Source organism: Odontesthes bonariensis, chromosome 15 (assembly GCF_027942865.1).
Source record: "Odontesthes bonariensis isolate fOdoBon6 chromosome 15, fOdoBon6.hap1, whole genome shotgun sequence".
Classification (NCBI taxonomy): Eukaryota; Metazoa; Chordata; class Actinopteri; order Atheriniformes; family Atherinopsidae; genus Odontesthes; species Odontesthes bonariensis.
The window spans coordinates 29,617,741-29,638,650 of NC_134520.1; the positions used below are offsets into that span (position 1 = coordinate 29,617,741).

Consider the following 20,910-nt stretch of genomic DNA (forward strand, 5'->3'; position numbering starts at 1 on the left):
GTATGTGTCTCATGAAGGCAGTAAAACAGTATATATAAATCCGTATAAATGAAAATACTATAGATTATTAGTAGCATAAAGAATGAAAAGGAAACATGAAACATCTTTAGTTATTCAAACTGTCGAATATTTCAATAACATCCGTGAACCCAGAAAGTATCCACAGTAATATTTCAGAAGTAAAACCAAATTTATTCAAACATTTGGGAGGGAACTTCTCTCTGCTTTCCCTTTTCTTAATATAAAGAATACCTCAAAAGTGTATACCCTCCTTTACATGATAATTACATGAGCTTATTTTCAGCACTCGAACATGACTTTATGTCTCTCCTGTCAGCTTGATATACATTTATTCTAACAGTAGCCTATTCTACAACACTTTATTGCATTAAATTTGAAATATCACTCTGAACATGATATTTAGAAGCTTTCCAAATAAAGATTGGCAGGCAGCGACATAAGTTAACCTTTCAGAGGAATAATACCTACATCACACCCACCGTAACGCTGTACTATATATGAACTTCTGGCACAGGCAAAGTCTCCTCTGGCTTGTTTTGAGAGAATTATAATGAATCTATCCTTTACTGCAGGTCAAGCAGTAAAATTATCTCTAAGGACTTCTCTAGCCAACCAAGACTTTATGCCTTTTATGAGAAATGTATCAAAGTCAGACAGTAAAGTATTATTCTCTGTTCAATTTCAAACAGTTTGGACACTTAAGGCATTGTTCAGGCAAAAACTACATACAAAAAACAACCAAGACACAACAAAAGTGAATGATGATTAAGGCTAACAGTTGTTCTTTGCGCTGATGAATTTAATCCTTTGCTTTTCGCTTTTGCAGACAGACTCCAGTTGAAAATATATACTCACGATCATCATAAATCTAAGACACTTAAGTTGAAACCATTTGTAGCAGTAAATATTGTAGATTACATATGTAGAGAAAGATAAAACCATGTGTTTTTTAAATTAACCCGTGTCAAAAAAAAACAAATTATGTTAAAGCAATGTTATGTTAAACTAAAGCAACAAAACCAATTCAGTTTACACGTCTCAATGGGACATTTGGACGACATTAACGTGTAATCAAAGCCACAATATTTGATCAAAGTTGATTGGTAATAAAACTAAATCAATAAACAGGATGTCCTCATACAGATGCTACCAAAGTTGATACAAATATTCTTTAGACACTTCAGATTCAGATTCGTCAAGCGTGTCCAAATGATTGATAGGTCCTAAATTACACATTTTAGAATTAATCTAGTGTAATGATCTGTGATTTTGGAAAGAGAGTTAAGTTTTTTTCCACATATGGTATGTCTTTGCTGCGGTGTGTGAGAGGGATTGTGTCTCCTCAGTTGTGTAAACAGTAATCATCTCTGAAAATACTAATGTCCATGCTGTCCATGTCAACAGTGTAAATTTTGAATGAACTTGACATATTAGTTAAGTGTTTGCTAAGGTGAAAAAGTGCTATTGGTTAGAATTTGTGTAAACCTACTTGGACCTGAATCACTGCTGCCAGTGGCTACATTTTTGTGGAAGACCTGTCAGCAGGCCTCCCTCTGATTTTTTTTGTTTTTAATCTCTCAGAGGTTTCTGCCAGCTTCAAGTCGACAACATCCATCACCTATATCCTCAAGGAGCCATACGAGCTGAGCAACAACCGCAGCGCCCTGCCTTCATCCTTCTACTCGGATATCACGCTGAGAGGGGAAAACATCTCCCTGAGCTTCAGGACCAGTCAGAGTCCTGCTCTGCTGCTCTCCATCAACTCTTTTTACCATGAATACTTGATTCTGCTAATCAACAATCATGGTGAGGACTTACAGAGATTTTTTTGAGAGATTTTTTTATTTTTATTAAACGAGTATATAGGTGTATAGTTTTTTAATCTGATTGGGATTTAGGTAAACCTGTCTTGTCACCCCTTTTTTTGTGTTTTTTATAGCACAAACAAAGGTCTATATGTATATATCTATATATATCTATATATATATAGATATATATATCTATATATATATCTATATATATATATTGTATATAGCTTTGTTAGTGTCACAGGAAACGGATTATAATAAGATTTTCCCAGTCTCAGATTTTTGTAGACTGGATATATTTTTTATTAATATGACAGCATTGTTGTTTTGTGTTGATAAAGATGAGCTGGAACTGAGATACAAGTTGCACAGCAACAGAGATGTTGAGCCGTTGAGAAGCAGAGTTACAAACTTAGCCGATGGGCGTCTACACACAGTGACAATCAGGCGACTGGCAGCCGCTGTGTCTGTGCAGGTAAATATGCACACATTTCACACTTTTTCACACAGGTCGGGCTGTCTTTAAATGAAACTTTGCTGAGCTGTCACCACATGCTGGAAGGAGACCAAAGCTTTTTTCTCAATATTTGATTTACCTTTTGAAATTCTATCCCACCAAGATCAAAAGTGCACATCAGACTGTAAACTGTAACCACTGCTCACGCCGCTCAAACACTTCCTAAAAGGATTCTGCAGTCAGACCCTGTAGAAAAAGACTGTTATGGACTGATAACAACAAACTTGCAACAAATAAAGATAAATGCACAATACAGCTTACTTACATTCATTGCAATCATATCATTATACAGTGCATTCTGAAACACTCTTTATACACGTTTCCTCAACAGAAGATGAATTGATGACCATTCACTCCCTGCAATGAAAATGAAGGATGTGCTGAACCAGTCCACAGAAGATAGATGAGACTCATTCAGGCTTTTACTCATCAGCTATTACATCCAGATGTGTGACTGACAGCTGTCCAGAATGTCTCAATGTTAAAACAGTCATTTGCAGGCGTACAAAATGCAGAAGCAGCAAACACAGTTTCAACTTATTGTTGAGCATCAGGCAGCATTAATAAGAAAATTATTGTATTTCAGCAAAATCTTGAAAAGCTTATTCTCTACTAGGGGACATCCTACATTCAGTGGACATCTTGCCTATAGAGCCATAACTGACCCTAACCACATGGATGTTCTTGGGAACTTGGCAGAATTAGATTAAATAAATTAAATAAACTATAGATAAACAAGATAAGTTGTGTTTCTCTGCCTCACTCTTTGCTTTATCAACATTAACAAATATGACACTGATAAATTGCATCTATGTGTCAAGTGATACATCTGTTGCATTTAATTAGTCTGAGCAGTTTTGCATGTGAAAACCAAGTGCATGCCCACTATATCAGTGCACGAAATGTTATTAGTGAGCAGACATGCCTGTGGAGCCTGGGGGGGTGTTCCTGCCTTGCATACCACCATTGGTCTTGTGAACACAGGCTTGACGTGACACACAAGTGCACACTTGGAACCTGCTTTATTCACACGCCAGGTTGACTTAACATGTTGGAGGCTGGGATCATGGTTGATCTCTTCCAATCTTTGGTTGGCCAATAATTGGTCAAGTTCACTCTCAGTATCTTTTGGGGTTTTTCCACCAAAGCTGGAGTCTGTGCCTAACTTAGAACCATTTTTTCTGTTTCACACTAGTTCCAGCCTCAAATACTGATGAGATGCAACAGATCTTTGCAGGACCAGAGCAAAGAGCCTCTTATGTCAGGGACAAGGGTGAGGTTATGGAAACCAACCAGACCAAAACATTGCCACCACTTTGGTTAAAAATCCAAAGCTGGAGTAGCATTTAGTCTGTTTTATACAAGAGGGAACAAAAAAGAGCTTCAACATGGATAGAAGGAAAATAAAAGTGTTTTAATATTGTTAGCTGACATTTATTCATCCGCCTTAAAACAATGTATATAAATCATGTTTGCAGCACTGTTCATGAATAGCGTTCATAATCACTGTTTAAAAATGACAAACTATATTTCACTTTGTGTTGCTGAAACTAAACTGAACCTGCTGGGCCTTTGTGTAAAACAACAAGTTATTCAGCTAAGAGAGGTGATAACAGTCACTGTCCCAAAGTATTAAAAGTCAAGATGACAAGTGAATGAATAAGGAGCAGTTGCCACCCTCATAACAGCCTTGTACTTGTGGAATTACATTTGTGCATACGAATGAGGCATGGTCACTTGTGAGCTTGCTGTTCTGTTGGTTGTCAGTTTGATATCCTTCCATCAGGTATACATGTTAGTCTTTTTACACAAATCAAACATATACATCACACTTTTACTTATTTTGAATCTATAGAAAGTTTCCACTTAGTCTTTCCTTCTCAGCTGCTGTGCACCATCCAGACTTGTTTCCAGCTTTAGGGCTGTACCCCATTTCAATCTGCAAATCAGTGTAAAAATTCAGCTTCCAACTAAGTTCCCATGTGGCTTCCCTCTCTGCAGCAACATGTTGGAGTTTCTTCACATATTGGACGTCCCTTGTTTTAAACACTCAACATGAATAACTTTGTCCTTGACTGTTTATCATTGTTATTGGTCTTTGTCTGACATAAATCATATTTTAGATTGACCAGAGTGCCATAGAGGACTTCAACTTGACATCTGATGTGGAATTCAACAGCATCAAATCACTCACTCTGGGCAGAGTGCAGGGTAAGTGAGGGTCTTTTTAAGCAGATTCCAGCACTTCTACACAGACGCATTTGAACCACAGAACTGAGATATCAGGCCTCATTTTGTTCATCATTTTGAGTCGAGCAGCATATAGGTTGTGTTCTCTGTTACAGATTAGATGCTTTACAAAACAAACTGACATCCAAATTTAAATGCTACTCAATTGACTATTTTGTTCTGGAGATGTTGGAGATGCCACCCACTTATGCTACAGTTATTTGACATTAGATACATTTTAGAAAAATCAAATAGTGGGTTGAATTTTTGTGTATATTGCACCATGTATTTAAAAACTTATATAGAATTTGAGAAAGTAACATTTATGTTTCTGAACTTTCTTTGTCATTGAAGCAGTGAGTAATTCAATCTTTATACTTGTCTGAGTCTGAGTGGAGCTTCAGACAGCTGTAATTGTAATAACTTCTAAAAAGGTCCTTCACTTTGTATGCTAATGAAAAGATATTGAAAAGAACAAATGACTTATAAGATTGGAGTCAGCACTCGCACAATTCAGCATAACTCATAAGTCTCAGCAGCTGGGGTCAAAGTAAACCAGAAAGTCAAACAGAACATTTCAGCGTTATCTGCATGACGGAACACTTTCACTTCACTTTCAGCATCATTTCTTCCGTTGCCTACAGAAAAGATGTGGAAGAGACAAATGACTTTCTGACAGCTGCGGTGACTCTCTTCTGCTGTAGTTTATCTTTATCCTGAGATGTCGTCATGTGGCTTTGCTATTAAAAAAGACTGACTGAAAGTTACTAATGAAACAGGATCCAAGTTTAATTTATGTAAAATAAAGGTGAGCATGATAGTATAAGAAAACCAAACTATTTATTTATTTGTTTATTTCAACTTTCCCAATATGAATCATATTCATTAACCATCGTTTCACACTATTTCCCCCCCAGTTGTACCCTACTGTGGTGTCTCCATGGTTGCTTGTTTTGCTGAAAAGAAAATGCTGAAAGCATCTGAATTTAGTCAGTAGATGATAAACTTGATAAGCAGAAAAGTTCGGAAGCTGCATTTACATACATATTTTAGAGTTCAAACTATTAAACGTTTAACAGCACTTCTAATCATGAAAAAAATAAAAATAAGCTTTACATTTTACTTCAGCCAATACATGGTTGACATGTAAGAAACTTTAAAAAAATTAGTGCTGTTGCTGTTTTTAGGTTCAGCTCCTTAGAGTTTTTTGTTGCTGACCCAGGCCATGTTAGCATGTGACCCAGCTGCCACCCCTGCTGAGCCAGAGGACTCAGATAGTCATATCAGCATCAGAGAGGCAGCAGCGTAGTTGATGTACTGTCACTCCCCGTATGCCCTGTCATCCATCAGCCAAACTAATAGACCAGGAAAGAATGGCCAGAAATATTCAGGTCATGAATTCAAGGCCAATACTGCCACTGTTTGTCTCTGGCTTCCTGAACAAACACAAATCCTTCACTAAATATTTTTTATTTGAATATAAACTTCCCATTCAAGGATTTGTAATGTTTTATTTTACTTGTTCAGACCTACATTTTTTTTCATGATGTTATTTGATATCCTTCAATCAGAAAAATGATATAGTGACTACTTAACATAAAGTCGCTGGTTAAGCTTTAATGTATAACAATATTGCAATAATGTAAAACAGACTAAATGTGCACAGTGCACAACCAGATAATCTATCCTTACAGCTGTTCGTTTAGTTTTCTTTTCACACTCTGAATGTGTCATGAGATATATAAATCAGGGGCAAAGTATTTCCTGCTGCTCTGATTATCACATTCAATTTAAAACTCATAGCCTGATTGAGTAAAGCACCCTATCCAGCCAGGCTACACTGCATATTTACATTTTAAAAGATGTCTCCCTCCCTGGCAATGATTTTGATGATGGGCAATGATGTGTTGCATTATCACATTGCTCTTCAGGAATAATTTTGGTTTAATTGTGGACATTTAAACAGTTTCTGTAGCTACTTAAGATTTTATTTAGGACTCGCTCTTACATTTTCTGGGGTATTGACACATTAATTAGATTCTATGCTAGGTTCTTAATCAGGTGAGCTAACACAAAATGTTTCATTTTAAATTGTCACTGGAAATATATTGCTTTCATCTGTCAGCCATCATCTATCAAAACTTAGCTGTGGATATTCATGTTTCCTATGAATCAGTTCTATGTCTTGGCAGTGTTTTTCTCTCAAGTGCTTTTAAGCTACAAACAGCAGTTTCTTTAAAGAATTTGCTCCACTCCAAGCTGAATAACTCCTTATAAACTAATTTATTTATTCCTTTGCCCTCTCTCAAGCATTTACTCAGCGAAAGAAGAATCAAAAGCTAACAGTTCAGCTGGTTTCCCTTCAAGTTATATGCATAAGGTCAGATTCTGCAGGACTTGATCCATGCCCACTGCCAAAAACCTAGCCTAAATGTGCTGCCCTCCGTCGCCCCTTTGCATTGGAGCCGGCAGTATATGGCTCTATTTCTTTGTGTAAAGCATTAGAAAGATACAGAATGAATAAATGAGTAAGTCTATGCTTGCTGAAAGTGTTCCATATGTGTGAATATTTAACAAACTTAATCAACTTTAGTGATTTGTTATGTGTTTTAATGTCATGAGTAGATGCCAACTTTGTCAAATTTAAAAGGGAGATGCGTTAAATCTGAGTCTAGAGCTGAGTTTATACCTTTCTAATTGTATCGTTTTTCTTGGTGCAGTCTAGAGTAATACAATGCCATGTTAAAAAAAAGGCTGGGATGCTGTATAAAATTTACCTGGAAATAGGCTGCAATCATTTAAAGTTCTCATCCATTTTTACACTGAGAAAGGCTAGAAAAATGGGTCAACCATTGCAGTGATATGAGGAAAGAAAATTGGCAAGATTTTGACTGTGATTCTGGCGGTTAGGGGTTTTGGTTTAATGCAGGCACACTGCATGGGAAGCTGATGTAGAACAGACATAATTTGATTGAGGCATTGTTCATTAAATGTAGGAAAATATACATGAGACTTACAATTCTTGTCGTCAAGTTTTTCCAGTACAAATGGTATGATGTTCTGGGTTCTACGAAAAAATACAATGACAATGTCTAAAACATAGTCGTACAGAGATCAAATTTTATTGTCATTTTGCTTTACACAACAGTAATTACATGCAAAACAAGAGAAGATTTTGTCTGACAGCTGGGATCAGGAAGCTGTTGAGCAGTCTGGTGGCTCTACAGTTAATGCAGCCATACTGGCTTTTTTTGTTGTCATTGTTTGTTTGTTTATTTTTTTTTTCTATTTTTTAGGGCAGCAGCTGAAATAGGATGTGGAGAACGTGTGAAGAGTCTCTGATGATTTTCAGGGCTCTATTTCTCTGGTGGCTCTGGAATATTACTTGGACTTGAGAAAGACACTTTTTATGCCGTTTTGAACAATCCTCCTTAGGGACTGTTTATCTACCTCAGTTCTGCTCGAGTGCCATGCTGAGATGGAATATGTCAGCATGCTCAACTACACCTCTGTAGAACATCATCAGGATACTGCTGGGGAGTGAAGCCTGTTGTATTTTTCGCAGAAATTGTAGACTCTGCTTCACTAACCTTGTGGTGTTCTTTGACTTGGTGAGGTTGTCAATAATCTGCACTCTGAGGAATTTAATGCTCTTCACTCTCTCTTCTACACAGTCACTGATGCTGGGGGTTAGGTTACTCAGGGCATGAGCCCTGAAAGTCGATGAGCATTTTTTTTCCTTTTGCCTGCTTTGAGCACCAGGTTGTCCCTGAATCAGCTCTCAGCTATCAAGTTGTCTGACTTCCTCCCTACTCAATGAGTCTTTATTTCCGTGAATGAATCCCACTACTGGAGTATCATCTGAAAACTTGATGATCAGATTACCCTTGTGTCTGGGCACAAAGTCATGAGCAAACAATGTAAACAGCAATGGACAAGGCACATAGCCTCAAGGGGATCCATAACTCAGCTTGATTGAGTTGTAGATGTTTTTATTTGACTCTTTTTGTACTCTTGTACTCTTTTTTTTTGTACAGATGGCGGGGATCAGGCCCAGTAGGAGACATTTTTCCATAAGTATCTTGGTGATGATGGTTTTAATTTTCAAAACTAAATTCAATTGGCAGGATTCTATTATAGATGGCTCTATTTTACTGCTGAGACTACTGTGTGCAGTGTGATGGATATTGGATCTGCTGTGGGGCAGTTGGGATGACAGGCAAACTGGTGCATATTCAATGATGCAGGGATGCTGGTTGTGATGTGTGGTTTGACAAGCCGTTCAAAACGTTTCATCACTTGTTTGAGAGGGTTTGGGCTGTGTTAAAGAGTAAAGGTGGTCATAGCAAATATTTATTTTCAAGCTCCTTAGAATTGTCTCTATTATTGTTTTAGATACAGCATTTTCAATAAACCTATTTTGTTTGGATGATTGTTCTCAAGATAACAGCTAATACTTCCTGTATTTCAAACTTGAAATTGCATTGCACTGAGAACTAGTGTGCCTTCCCTCATTGTGTCTGTTTCTCTTGATGTGTTCAGAGTCTGATGGATTGGATGCAGAGCTGGCTGGGTTGTCCACTCTTGGGTTCACTGGCTGCCTGTCAGGAGTTCAGTTTAACTCCATCTGTCCTCTGAAAGCTGCTCTGCTCGATCCTGACAGCCGTGTTATAGTCACTGGCCCTCTGGTACAATCAAGCTGTGCTTCCTCTGCTCTAGCTGATCCCTACGCTGCAGAAACAACACACTCCTTATCAGGTACAGCACTAGAAGCACACTCAGCCTTTACATCCCATCTTACTCTATTTTTTATTGGTTAAACATCCCACCTTCTCCCAGTGTGGGGGTCTTTCTGGTGTGCTTTTGACATCATTTTTGCTGCTGTTCATACGACTTTCTTATGGCCCCATTAAGTATCCTCCTCTGTAGGCTGACTGATGTCACTGCGACAGATGAGATCAGTCGGACACTGTTGTGACCCCTAAGGCGTTTAGAGGCTTTTAACAAGCTCTGTATGCACTTACTAATGGTTCTCCTCTACTTTGTCATTCCCTTATTCTCTCTTTTCCTACAAATATTTTGTTCTCTCCTTAACATCCACACTTGTACGTTCTCCCTTTTCAACTTTTGTAGACCAACCTGGTTCAGTGGATCCAGGCCAGCCCTTAGTCAACACCATCAGGAACGACTCAGCTCTCATTGGAGGTAAAGTCGCAGTCTCCAACTCAGCAAGAATAATAATAATTTAATTATGACATGTGATTATAAACTAAACTTTGATCGGATCTTTGCCAATTCTGTTTGCGTGGCTTCCTTGTCAGTTTATTGAGCACGTCTGACATATTGTTGCTCCACCACTATCCTCAATCAAAAAGTCTGTCATGCATGTGTCTACTTGAAGTTGTCAGTTACAAAGCTCATGATATGTCAGAGAAGTCACTATCATCCAGAAGAAATCTTCCTTGGGACACCAAATTTTCTGATTTTGCACCCCAATTATGTCCCCAGTAACGTGACTCGAAGGCAGGCTTCACATCAGCTGTGTTGATTTTCAGTTTAGATTTAATGTTAACAAATTAAACATGCACAGCAGCACCGTGATGTGTGATCAAACCACGCTGCAGCTACATGTCCTCTAGAGTTTAAGTGTGTCGTTTGTTTTCAACGCTTGAGGTACAATAAGCATCAAAGAACCGGATCTCTGTGAAATATACAGCTAAGACATTTGTTGACCTCACATTTACCTCTCATCAGCAACAGTGCACCAACTGTTTCAGTGTGTTGGCAACATTTCACAGACATTCAAATTTTAGCTTGATGATAATGAATGATTTTCCTTTTCGGCAATTGAATGTGATTGTTTTCAAGTTACAACTGGGCAAATTGCATGTCTTCACTTTATGAATTATACATCAACTACATAAAACTTTGTGTATTCATGGTCTAAAGTCAGGTGTGTGTGAAAAGATGTGCAGGCAGTAGTTGTGCTGTTGCAACACTGCAACAGAAAGGTTGGTGGGGTAAAAACACACAGGCAGCAGTTCAGTAATGCAATTCTAAAGCCTGAGAGATCATCTCCCTGCAGACTGCAACGTTTAGCGCGGTGCTTATAAACACATTATCATGTCTACATCTCTGTTCATCTAAAACCGAAACATGTGCAACAGAGCAATGCTTACTTTCCTACGCTTAACCATTGACATGCATGAGAGTGTTTACCATAATAAATAAATCAATAATGTGAGTAAGATTGAATTTTTCCCAAACCATTTTTCATTTTGTGTCTTCTAGGTGTGATTGCTGTGGTGATTTTTGTCTCTGTGACTGTATTGGCTCTGATAATAAGATTCATATGCAGCAAGAAAGGGACATATCGGAATCCAGAAGTAAAAGCAACACAGCCTGAAGATGGCCACGAGTTCCCTTTCAGCAGCCGGGCAGACTCTCCGAGCGCCCCCAGTGAAAGCCAAAATGAGTTTTTCATTTAGCAGCAGCACCTGACTGAACAGAATGAGATGACTTACCAAACAGTGCATTACAGGATACCACAGATGATTTTATCTATTCTGTTCTGTTTTTTGCCTTGAATTATTTGGACTTTGGCAGATGTTGATAGAAGAAGTTGGTAATGCCGTCACTTTGAAGATGTAGATATTTAAAAATGTATATTAATTGGTGATTTGTGTGGTTATGACAATGTGTCTCTGCCATTCTGAAATGTTACAAGTTATTTATTAGAGAGAAAAAATGACGAATCGGAAGTGATGATTCAGTCAACTTTGTTATAGTTTATCATTTTTGGCCAGATTTATAAGAAGCACTTTTCAATGAGGATGATGAACCTTTGAAACCTTTACAATTTGAGATTTCAGAGCCATTAAACCACAGAAAGATGGACTGAGCTGACAGAAGTATTGATATGCAAGGTTCACATTAAACAGCCCAGCCAAAGGAAAGTTGTCAAATCAGATTAAATCCATCTGTTATTTCTAAAAGAAAAAAATACACTTTGTATATATGCGTCCTGAGTAAAAGTCTCTCTCAAACTCTATGTCAACACTTTGTCACTGAGTTAGCCAGAAAGGCTAACTTTTATGTTTCTCATTTAGCTTTTTCTCTGTAATGGGACGAAAATAAAAAAAATCTTTACAATGAGACCAAGTTTTTCTTTTTTTCTTTTCGTTTGACTTCCTGCCTGTACTCTACCATCTGCAGTGGGCAGCCAACACCAGAACTTTCACAGAAGCACAGACCATAAAACCTTCTTTGCCCTGCAGACATTTAATCTGTTTTTGCATAAGCACACATTTGAATTTGCCTGATGGGGATTATGAGACCGTCAGAACAATTTGATCAAAATTAAACTATGTTGTCTGAAAAAAATTTCAATCGGGGGCAAGATTTAGACAGGTGCTGAAATAAAGAATCAAAATAAAGGTTTGTCTTGTTTTCAATTTCCATATGGCTTCATCCTTGAGTTTTAACTTATTACCAAATGCAGCTTTTCTTTTTGGTTTATTTCTTTCCAAAGCATCTATTGCCTGGCAGCGCTTTGAAAATTTCTTTGGTGCAAATTGAGTGATGCATGTTTCTCTTAGTTAAGAAATGAAAACAGACAAAAAGTAGAGGGACACCAATACAAAAATAAATTTGATCAATAGACGCTGTTGGAAAGACAAAGGCTTTTAGCAACATAACCATAGTAGTGATGGCTTCATATGGAGGAAAAAAAAAAGTGGAGATCTTGTGCCTGAGTACGAGGCCACAGAGAAAATATTCGCACTGGCCAGTTTCTTCACACTGCTGATGCTGCTGTAGACTTTTTGAGAAAAACTAACTCAGTGAGTCTAACAAAGGGAAACTAATGGGGCTGGGAAGTGTACTAAAACTAAGTTAAGCTTGGCACTATTCCAGACAGTGGAAACCAAATACCTCAACACAAGACACACATTAAGTTTATCAAATAAGCAAAGCAGTACAGCTACAACAAAATTAACACAAACACTATGGTTGTACCAAAGAAGGTGAGTACACGCTCATGGGACTTAAAGTCTCTGCAAAGTAAACAATACAGATACAACCAATTAAAAACTACAGGTAAGAAAGGTTTATATAATGGCCAGTATATCACGATCGCTGGAGAACCTGAGGCCCAAATCAAGGTTCAGCAGATGGGTGCTGGAAGGCAGAGCCAGACAGGAGGAGACAGGCAACTGCACAGTCGGCTCTGCAGTCTCAAAAATTATACAAGCAGTTCAGTCCTGGCTGTAACATAATGGAACATCACTCTTCTAAACAATGTGCCATGTGAGTGAAATGATCAGATACGGCTCAGTCACAGTTCATGATTTTGAGAGCCGATGGAAATTAGACTGAATCAAATGAATCGCAGTAAATCATATAACTCACTGTTTTCTAGCAGATATTATTAGTACTGTCAAAATCCAGAAAATACCATTGATCGGTTTTATTGATCTTGTTTCTTTTTTCAAAAGATTTCACTTTGTGGAATGTGCATTAACATCACATTTCTACTCAGAGTGAGACAAACAAGTTCTTATTGAGGCGAGCTGGGGTCAGACAGATGAAAAGTAATTAAAGAACCAGCATGCTCACTCAGGTGTTTTCTCTCAATCTGATTAAACCTTTCAGGCTGTAGTTGGTTAGAGTTGATGACTAGTCTTTGCAAGACAGTGCATACACCTATGAGCATTGTCTAAAGTTTTAAAAGGTAACTTGTCAGGTTCAAATACCTACAAATTCATAAAGAAGAGAGAGAGAGACGTTTAGGATTTTACTCATGAGGAGAGCTAATGAGGAGACAGCTTTCACAGCTTCATCCCGATCACTCTGAAGCTACTCCTCACGCCTCCTCCATTTTATTCTGGAAATGTGTGTATACAAAAAGCAAACAAAAGGGTATCCAGTTTCAGGCTGGACCAGGCCAAATTCCTAACAGTGGAATTTACGACCTTCACACAAATGAGCAAAGCACAACTTTGCTTAAAACTCTGAATCAATACAAAAACAGAGTATATATGGGATAACTAACATTAAATGTATTTACAACTCAACATAACTGCTCTGACATCAACAGCTTTTGTCCACATTCAGTTAGAAGTATCTGACAAAACAGTTCTGTTGAACTTCTTGGACATTAGTTTCACTCTGAATAATTGCCTTGTGGTTTATTTTGCTTCAACCTGATCTTTCTACATATCATAACCTCAACTTTTTAGACATTTTGAGAGTTGGTTTGAATGAAATATTCACACATCACCAACAAACTTGACTCTGGAGAGTGAACATGTGAACATGTGATGCAGAATATTTTGTGTGGGATTATTATTTGGGGCGTTTGAAAAACTCATAAGGCAGAGGTGCTGAACAAACTTTGGCCATAAAATGTGTGTAATACAATTATATTGCCCTGTATGTACACTTATTAGGCATTGGCGGTTCTCGATTGTATCATTATTTCTGTGCACAGATCCCGTCTCAAAAAACACAACTTCATTGCGTCTTCAGTTTCATTGTTTTCCGGTAACATTTCTACTTAATCTGAGGTTTTTCCATCAAGGTTTAAGTGACAATGAACAGGGAAAGTTGTGAAACAGATTTCAGATCGATGAAACATTGCTGAACTAATGACTAACTTCTATGCTGTGACCACAAACACAAGTTTTGTGCTCCATATTCAACACTCAAAAGTAATCACAACAGAACTTTCCTGAATCCTCTAAACTTACATTTCAATATCACAAATTGAAGGAAGTGGGGCCATTTATTCCTCCAACACCAGTCGCATTCCTCTACGTTGCTGTTGTCTGACTCAGGGTGGTGCTGCATCTATTAGTGATCCAGACACAGGCACATCCATCTGGTTCCACCAGAGTTCCTGGTTCAAATCCCAGCTGGGGCCTCTCTGTTAGGAGTTTGCATGTTCTCCCTGTGTATGCGTGGGTTCACTCCAGGTACTCCAGCTTCCTCCCACTGCCCAAAAACATGCATGTTAGGTTAATTGGTGCCTTTAAATTGACCTAAGGAGTGGGTATGCATGGTTGTTTGACTCGTTTGTCTCTCTGTTGCTCTGTGATGGACTGGCGACCTGTGATTGTCTTTCGCCCAATGACAGCTGGGATAGGCTCCAGCCCTCTGCGAACCTGAGTTGGATTAAGCAGGTATAGAAAATGGATGGATGGACATCACCTGAAGCTGCAGAAGAATAAGCAGCCTCTGTCCCTCCTGTGCATGAGCATACCCTCATCAGAGGATGCAGAATACTTAAATTAAGGATCTCCAGGTGTTTTATTTATCAAATGTGAGAATTTCAAACACCCCATCAACAGTCTCCTGGGAGTATTTGAAACTCAATGTAATTATAATTACAGATGGATGGTGAACTGTAAAAAAAAAAGGACTGATGACTTGCTGAGAAATAACTGATGACTGATATCGCACTTTAATTTTCCTCTAATGTATTTTACTCATTTCATCATGTTCTGCGAAAGTCTGTTATTTGACTGTAAACGATGGAGGGATTCTGAGTTTTCTGTTGAGACTCTTTTTATTTGATTAATCCTCTACAAATTGTCTCCGTGTACATATTACACTTTCGAACTTGTTCTCAAGTGTTTATAGTGGCTCTCTCTGCATTCAGTGTATGCTTTTTGTTTATTTTTTTAAATCAGTCCTTGTCATTGTAGTTTACTGTAACAGTAAACTGCAAGCTTTTTTTTGCCTACATGTCCCTTACATGGTTATACAATCATTCATAGCCTCCCCAACAACTGATTTGATTTTCCTCCATAATCTTGGATCAGTTTTACAGTACTGCATGCTTATATAATTCAGAGTACAAAATACCATTAGAATTTCCGGCTAGTCTCACATGTAAATGTGGGCAGAAACATTCCACAGCTCACTGGAATCATAATCAAATTAAGCATGCTGCTCAATCAAGGTTTGTCTCAACCATGGTGTTGAAAATAAGTGTGCTCTCACCTGAATGAAGAGAGCTGATTAATGCTTGTTCATGCAGATGAAACAGCAGCAGTCAGTGGTAAAAGAAAGAGTGAAGAGTGTGCTGCTGTTGTCTGCTCCACTGTGGAGGTGGGCTGGATAATCACCAGCAGCCTCCCTCCTGATTAGTGATCTGATGAGACTGCAGCACTGCAGGCAGAAACCACACCGCCTGATGTCTGATTACAAATGACACAACACACCCCTGTTGTCAGTTTCTATCTATCATAATTGTTCTTGAGAATTGTTCTGGAGTCGGAATGCGGCCTTCATGGTTGTAAGAGATGTGGAGTATCTTTCTGTTGCCTGTTGTGGTATTACAGTCATATCTAGTTATTTAGTTGGTGCATATAGTAAATGTAACCAGTTACATCAACCTGACTCATCAGATGGCTTATTAAGCAGGACTATGAAGGACGTTTCCCACTGAATTTATTTGTTTCTTTTAAATTAGCAGAAAGCATTATAAATATCTGACAGGTGAAAGATTATCTATCAACCAATCATCAAAGTCTAAATAAAGCAGGTCAGGAGAGGAGGAAAAACATATTTTCCACTGATGGAACCCTCAGTGTTATTTCAACAAAATACATTGTCCTGTGCTGATAACTGATCCCAAAACGCATCTAGTCAAAAAGACAAAAAAGAAAGTACACCTTCTCTCACTTCAGCGGTTTTAAGCATCAGGACCAATGTCTTGCAAGTTCACACTTCACAAAACTAGTTCAAAGTTCAGTTCTCATAGATTAAAGCTGAACCAGGTCATGTTGATAGTTCATCATCGAATTTTCTGAACTATGGTCACAGTCTGAATCATTTTTCACTTTTTCATTTGACCTTAAAATTCACCTAATATGGTACAAATTTTTTGGCATCTGGCAAGATGGATTTTTTTTTTCCCATGTTCATTATCATAAGCTGCCTGGCAGAAGCAAAGTGTACATACCCCCTTTTCTGTTTTTTCAGCACAATTTTTTGTCAATAAATCCCTGTAATTTTCTTCACTGATTATATCTCTAGCAGTGTTGTGCAGAAGAAGCTCCCTAAAAGGGATCTGGCAGATAAAATCTCTCAAAGCGCCACATCTTATTGATATTCAGCGGACAAAAAGATTTGGGTCATCCCTCTGAATGCTCACCAAATCTGTCTCAGGAGGTCAGCAGTATCTCAGTCTCACCTCCTCAACACTATATGTGGTGTGGCTGTAAAAACCAACAAAGAATCGCTCCAAATCACAAGTTTTTCCTTGCCAGCCATATAGTATATGACACCAGCACAATTCACTTTAAAATCGCATTAATGAGCAACCCCTGGGGACGGGATGACAATACTTCATCACCAAAAAAATGTGCACAATGTTCTTGTTCAGCCAGCTCAGAAAAGCAGTGAGTCAATGATACAATTTTCAGATTTGTTGTGCAGATGTTACACTCTAAAAACTAAATCAAACAGTCTGTATAGTTTCCTTGCATTCAACGCTGCAGTTAAAAAAAATGTCCTGAACGCAGTAATATACTGTAAGAAGAAAATCCAAGAATGCAAACAGAGAGGAGATTCTCTGCAAATAAATACACTACCATACTCTACTAGTGTGCAAATAGTATTAGACATGATTGAGAGGGATTTCTTATCATATTATAAGTTATATTATAAATATTTTTTTCCCACTTGAACTTTATTTAAAGTTGTGGCATTTAGAAATTATGCTGATATTCCTCACACACCCTTCAACTATAGTAGATAACCTCCCGGTCACTCCAAATTGAAATGGAAATGGTCTAATTTAGTTTGTTGTTTATTTATTCAGCGTATTGTTTTTACCTTCTACTTGTGCCATTTTCATTTTCCTTTATTTCACTAAGACTCAATTTCTGTTTCCCATAACCAACAGGTCCAAATTCAGCACAGCCATCACACAGTACCGATGCAGAATATCACAAAAGTTATATTTGAGATCACAAGAGGCAATTCCAGCATATATTCAATTGATTTCCTTAATCTCTGGCTTGTTTCCTGAAGAGAATTCCCACTAATATATGTGTTGTCGCCAAATCACCTTAGAGACTTAAGTTTTATATAGATTACATTCTCGTTTATTGTTTTAATGTTACTTTTGTCTCTTATCAGCATGATAAATTTTGATGTGGATGAAGGTGAAGGACTGTGGTTGTTTTTTTTTGACACAACGATGTTTACCCCATGTCCAGTGATAATTAGGAGCATTTGTCGCTACGTGGCCAGCGTTCATCGCCTCAGTGATCTGATAAGACTACAGACATAGATCACTGGGATTTGCTGCTCTGCTGATTACATCTTCAGCAGCATTATTCAGGCGAAGCTCCATAAATAAAAGTGATCTGGTGGACACACAGTCTCTAAACATCTCATGTTTTATTAATAAACTGCATGCAAAGGGATGAGGTTCATCCCTCAGAACGCTTACAACCTCAGCTCATTTCTCAGGATGTCAGGAGGACCTCAGTCTCACCTCTTCAACCTCCACATGTTTTGAATGATGATAAAAGCTGGGGTGGTTGTTTTCAACGCTGTTATAAAAGGACAAAAAACTTGCCACTTGTTTTACACCTGTTCACAAAACTTGAATAGGACCTGCTTATTTGACCAAAAGAGAAAAACTATGCTGTACCCATCTCCAACTCTTCTTTTGAGCAGCGGGATGTGATCAAAGCATTTTTCATTGGGGGGTTTCAGCTCCTACATCCCTGTGTCCTAGGGCCAGATGTATAAATGATGCATATACAAACAAATCATGAATGCACACTTTTTTCCACTCGCATAAACAGGCATTTATGAAGAAGAAATGTGTGGTAAGAGTGTGTGCACCTCGTACCTTTTTAAAACCATGCATATATTTGTTTTAATTGCAATGTATTTTTTTTTCATGGCAATTTAAGTTTTAGATGATGAAGTGGAATTTTTTTTTTTTTTTTAAGTTTTTTAAAGACAGTATAAGATGTGTTTGTCTCCCTCCTGTTCATCATGTGTTTATTCGCTGCTGATAAAGCAGAAGTTGCTACTCCTCTGGCTGTAGCTCTTGTGGTGTCCTCGTGTAACCTTGTGAACATTTACTGCAATAGGAATGCACATGAGGTTTCTAGACATTCGTATAGTTTGAGGATGATTAAGATTCATTGAAGAGGACCGTATGTACACATAGCTTAATGAAACTGGTGAAAAGAATGTGTGTGCACATTTCTACTCGTGTAAATACATAGTTTCAGTCATGAATATAAATTCCTTTTCATGCATCTGGCCCCTAGATTCTTTAGCAGCCTGGCCTGCTGGTACTTCTTTTGTTTCTATTCACACTACTTCTTCCTCACTCCGATGGAGCTTGTCGTGATAGTTGCTGGCATCCAGCTTTTGTGTCCTCAGTTATCATAAGAAGAATGTGTCCTTTAGTACACCTTTTTCCCCAGGTGATCATACCAGCTCACCATCTATATAACAAGTCAGTGAATCTTTAAAATGATTACATATTTTATTTTTTTGCTGTTGAATTAGAATAGTTATGCATTATAGCTTTTATGCAACTAAATTGCAATCATATGCTCAAACCAGTGGTGTTTTGGCAGCAGTGTTACAGTTATAGGTGTTTCTATTTTACACAGATTTCTCAGACTTAAGATTTCATAATGGCAACAATGGTCACCTGATCTAAACCAAGCAGTTTATCGTAAAACCTACTCTAAACACTCTATGTGACAATTTGATGAAAAATGTAATCACATAGTGTGTACATAAATGATAATTAAACTATGATTTATGTACACATAATAGATAATGAATTAGGCGCATAAATAATAGTAAAACTGATATTTAAGATGAAGAAAACAAACTGAGCTCCGTTCGCCTCTCTTCCTCTGTAGCACCATGACTTTGCATTGATGTAAAGCCATGATCCGCTGGGGATTTGTTGTTTTTCAGCCTTAGTCTGTTGTTTTCAGCATTATTGTTAAGGGTTACTTGCCACAGCTCAATGCTCCTCCATCCTATGGCTCTATAGTGTTTAATGTCCACAACTGCTGCACTTTGATGAGGATTTCTGAAAAGCTTTTTAATGTCTCAAAAATGGGGGGAAAAAAACAGTGATGCATGTAATAGGATTTTAAGACCTTTCAGTTTCAACTTTAACTTTGAAATCAGAGTGAGATTTTTTTGTGAAACACAATTAGAATAAAGTAAAACTACTTCTGCAAGTGTGTCTCTAAAGCCTGGCAATACACTGTGCGATTCTCGGCCATCAGAGATGAAAGATAACCAACATGAAGAAATGTGGGGGTATCTTTGATTGTGGTTTACAAGGGTGTGGTTGCAACATTGGCCCTACAACAAAAGATTGCCAAGGGATGGATATCTGATAAATTCAGTAGGATCATCTTGCAGTGTGTCTGTTGTATTGACCTATCTTTCCTATCTTTTCCTAACCAACCAGTAGGAACATAGCATATGATGAAATGTTGAAATGCAAACGTGGCGCAGTTGTATAAAAAACAAAACACACCTGAACAATCAAGATAGAATTCTAAGAAACTAAATGTAACTTGTGGAATTCAGACAAAGAAGCAAATCATGCTTCAAGCATACAGATAAGTTGAGAAGTCTTGTTTGTATGCTGTGTCCTCTCGCTAAGACCATGACTGTGACAAAAAGAGTGTTTTTGAGGAGAAAACTAGCTAACAAATTAACACATCTCATTAAACGGTTTTTCATTCTGTCACTTTGTGAAACTTAACATTAACAGAATGCTTAAAGATCTGTGTTGTTTGTCATAGTCACAGCTTACTGTGATTCAGCAGGTATCATCATTGTATAGTGTGCACACTTCAAGCAAGATGTTGTGAACAAGTCCATTTGATGCCTGTTGCCCAATGTGGCTTGCACTGAATTTATTAGAAAGCTGAAATCAGACTGCAAGTAGCTGCCTTAAGGCATAACATAGTGTTTTTCTTTCCCATTCGGTCACTGCTGTAACTGAAGCTGGTGGAGGTATGGACCGAGTTCTGCTTTAGTATTTTTTTCTGAAGAAGTCCACATTTCAAATGGTGTGAGAGCTGAACTTTACATAGCTGAACTCAACTTTTCACAGATAATCCTTATGATGTAGCTGCTTTTGCATTTTTCATCAGAATTGCAGCAGATTTCTTACAGTAGCCCTTGCCATACCCTCCTGGTTTAAGAGATCGCAACTGTTGGACTAGAAATCATAAACATCTATGTCATTAGAAAATGACTAAATGACTGACTTTCTGTCAGATTAAACAACTAGGATGTCAGTCAACACCAACTCCT

At 37.9% G+C, this 20,910-nt stretch overlaps 1 protein-coding gene across 1 annotated transcript in view; it reads left to right on the forward strand.

Annotated features, from left to right (window-relative positions):
• LOC142400736 (contactin-associated protein-like 4) overlaps positions 1-11,680 on the forward strand; it is a 100,716-nt gene extending 89,036 nt beyond the window's left edge. The window contains exons 19-24 of the mRNA XM_075485911.1: positions 1,603-1,827; positions 2,171-2,304; positions 4,470-4,557; positions 9,118-9,333; positions 9,709-9,780; positions 10,867-11,680. Of these exons, the coding sequence (XP_075342026.1) occupies positions 1,603-1,827; positions 2,171-2,304; positions 4,470-4,557; positions 9,118-9,333; positions 9,709-9,780; positions 10,867-11,063 (932 nt within the window). The 3' untranslated portion in view covers positions 11,064-11,680. The remainder of the gene's footprint in view (positions 1-1,602; positions 1,828-2,170; positions 2,305-4,469; positions 4,558-9,117; positions 9,334-9,708; positions 9,781-10,866) is intronic.
• Positions 11,681-20,910: the final 9,230 nt, after the last annotated feature.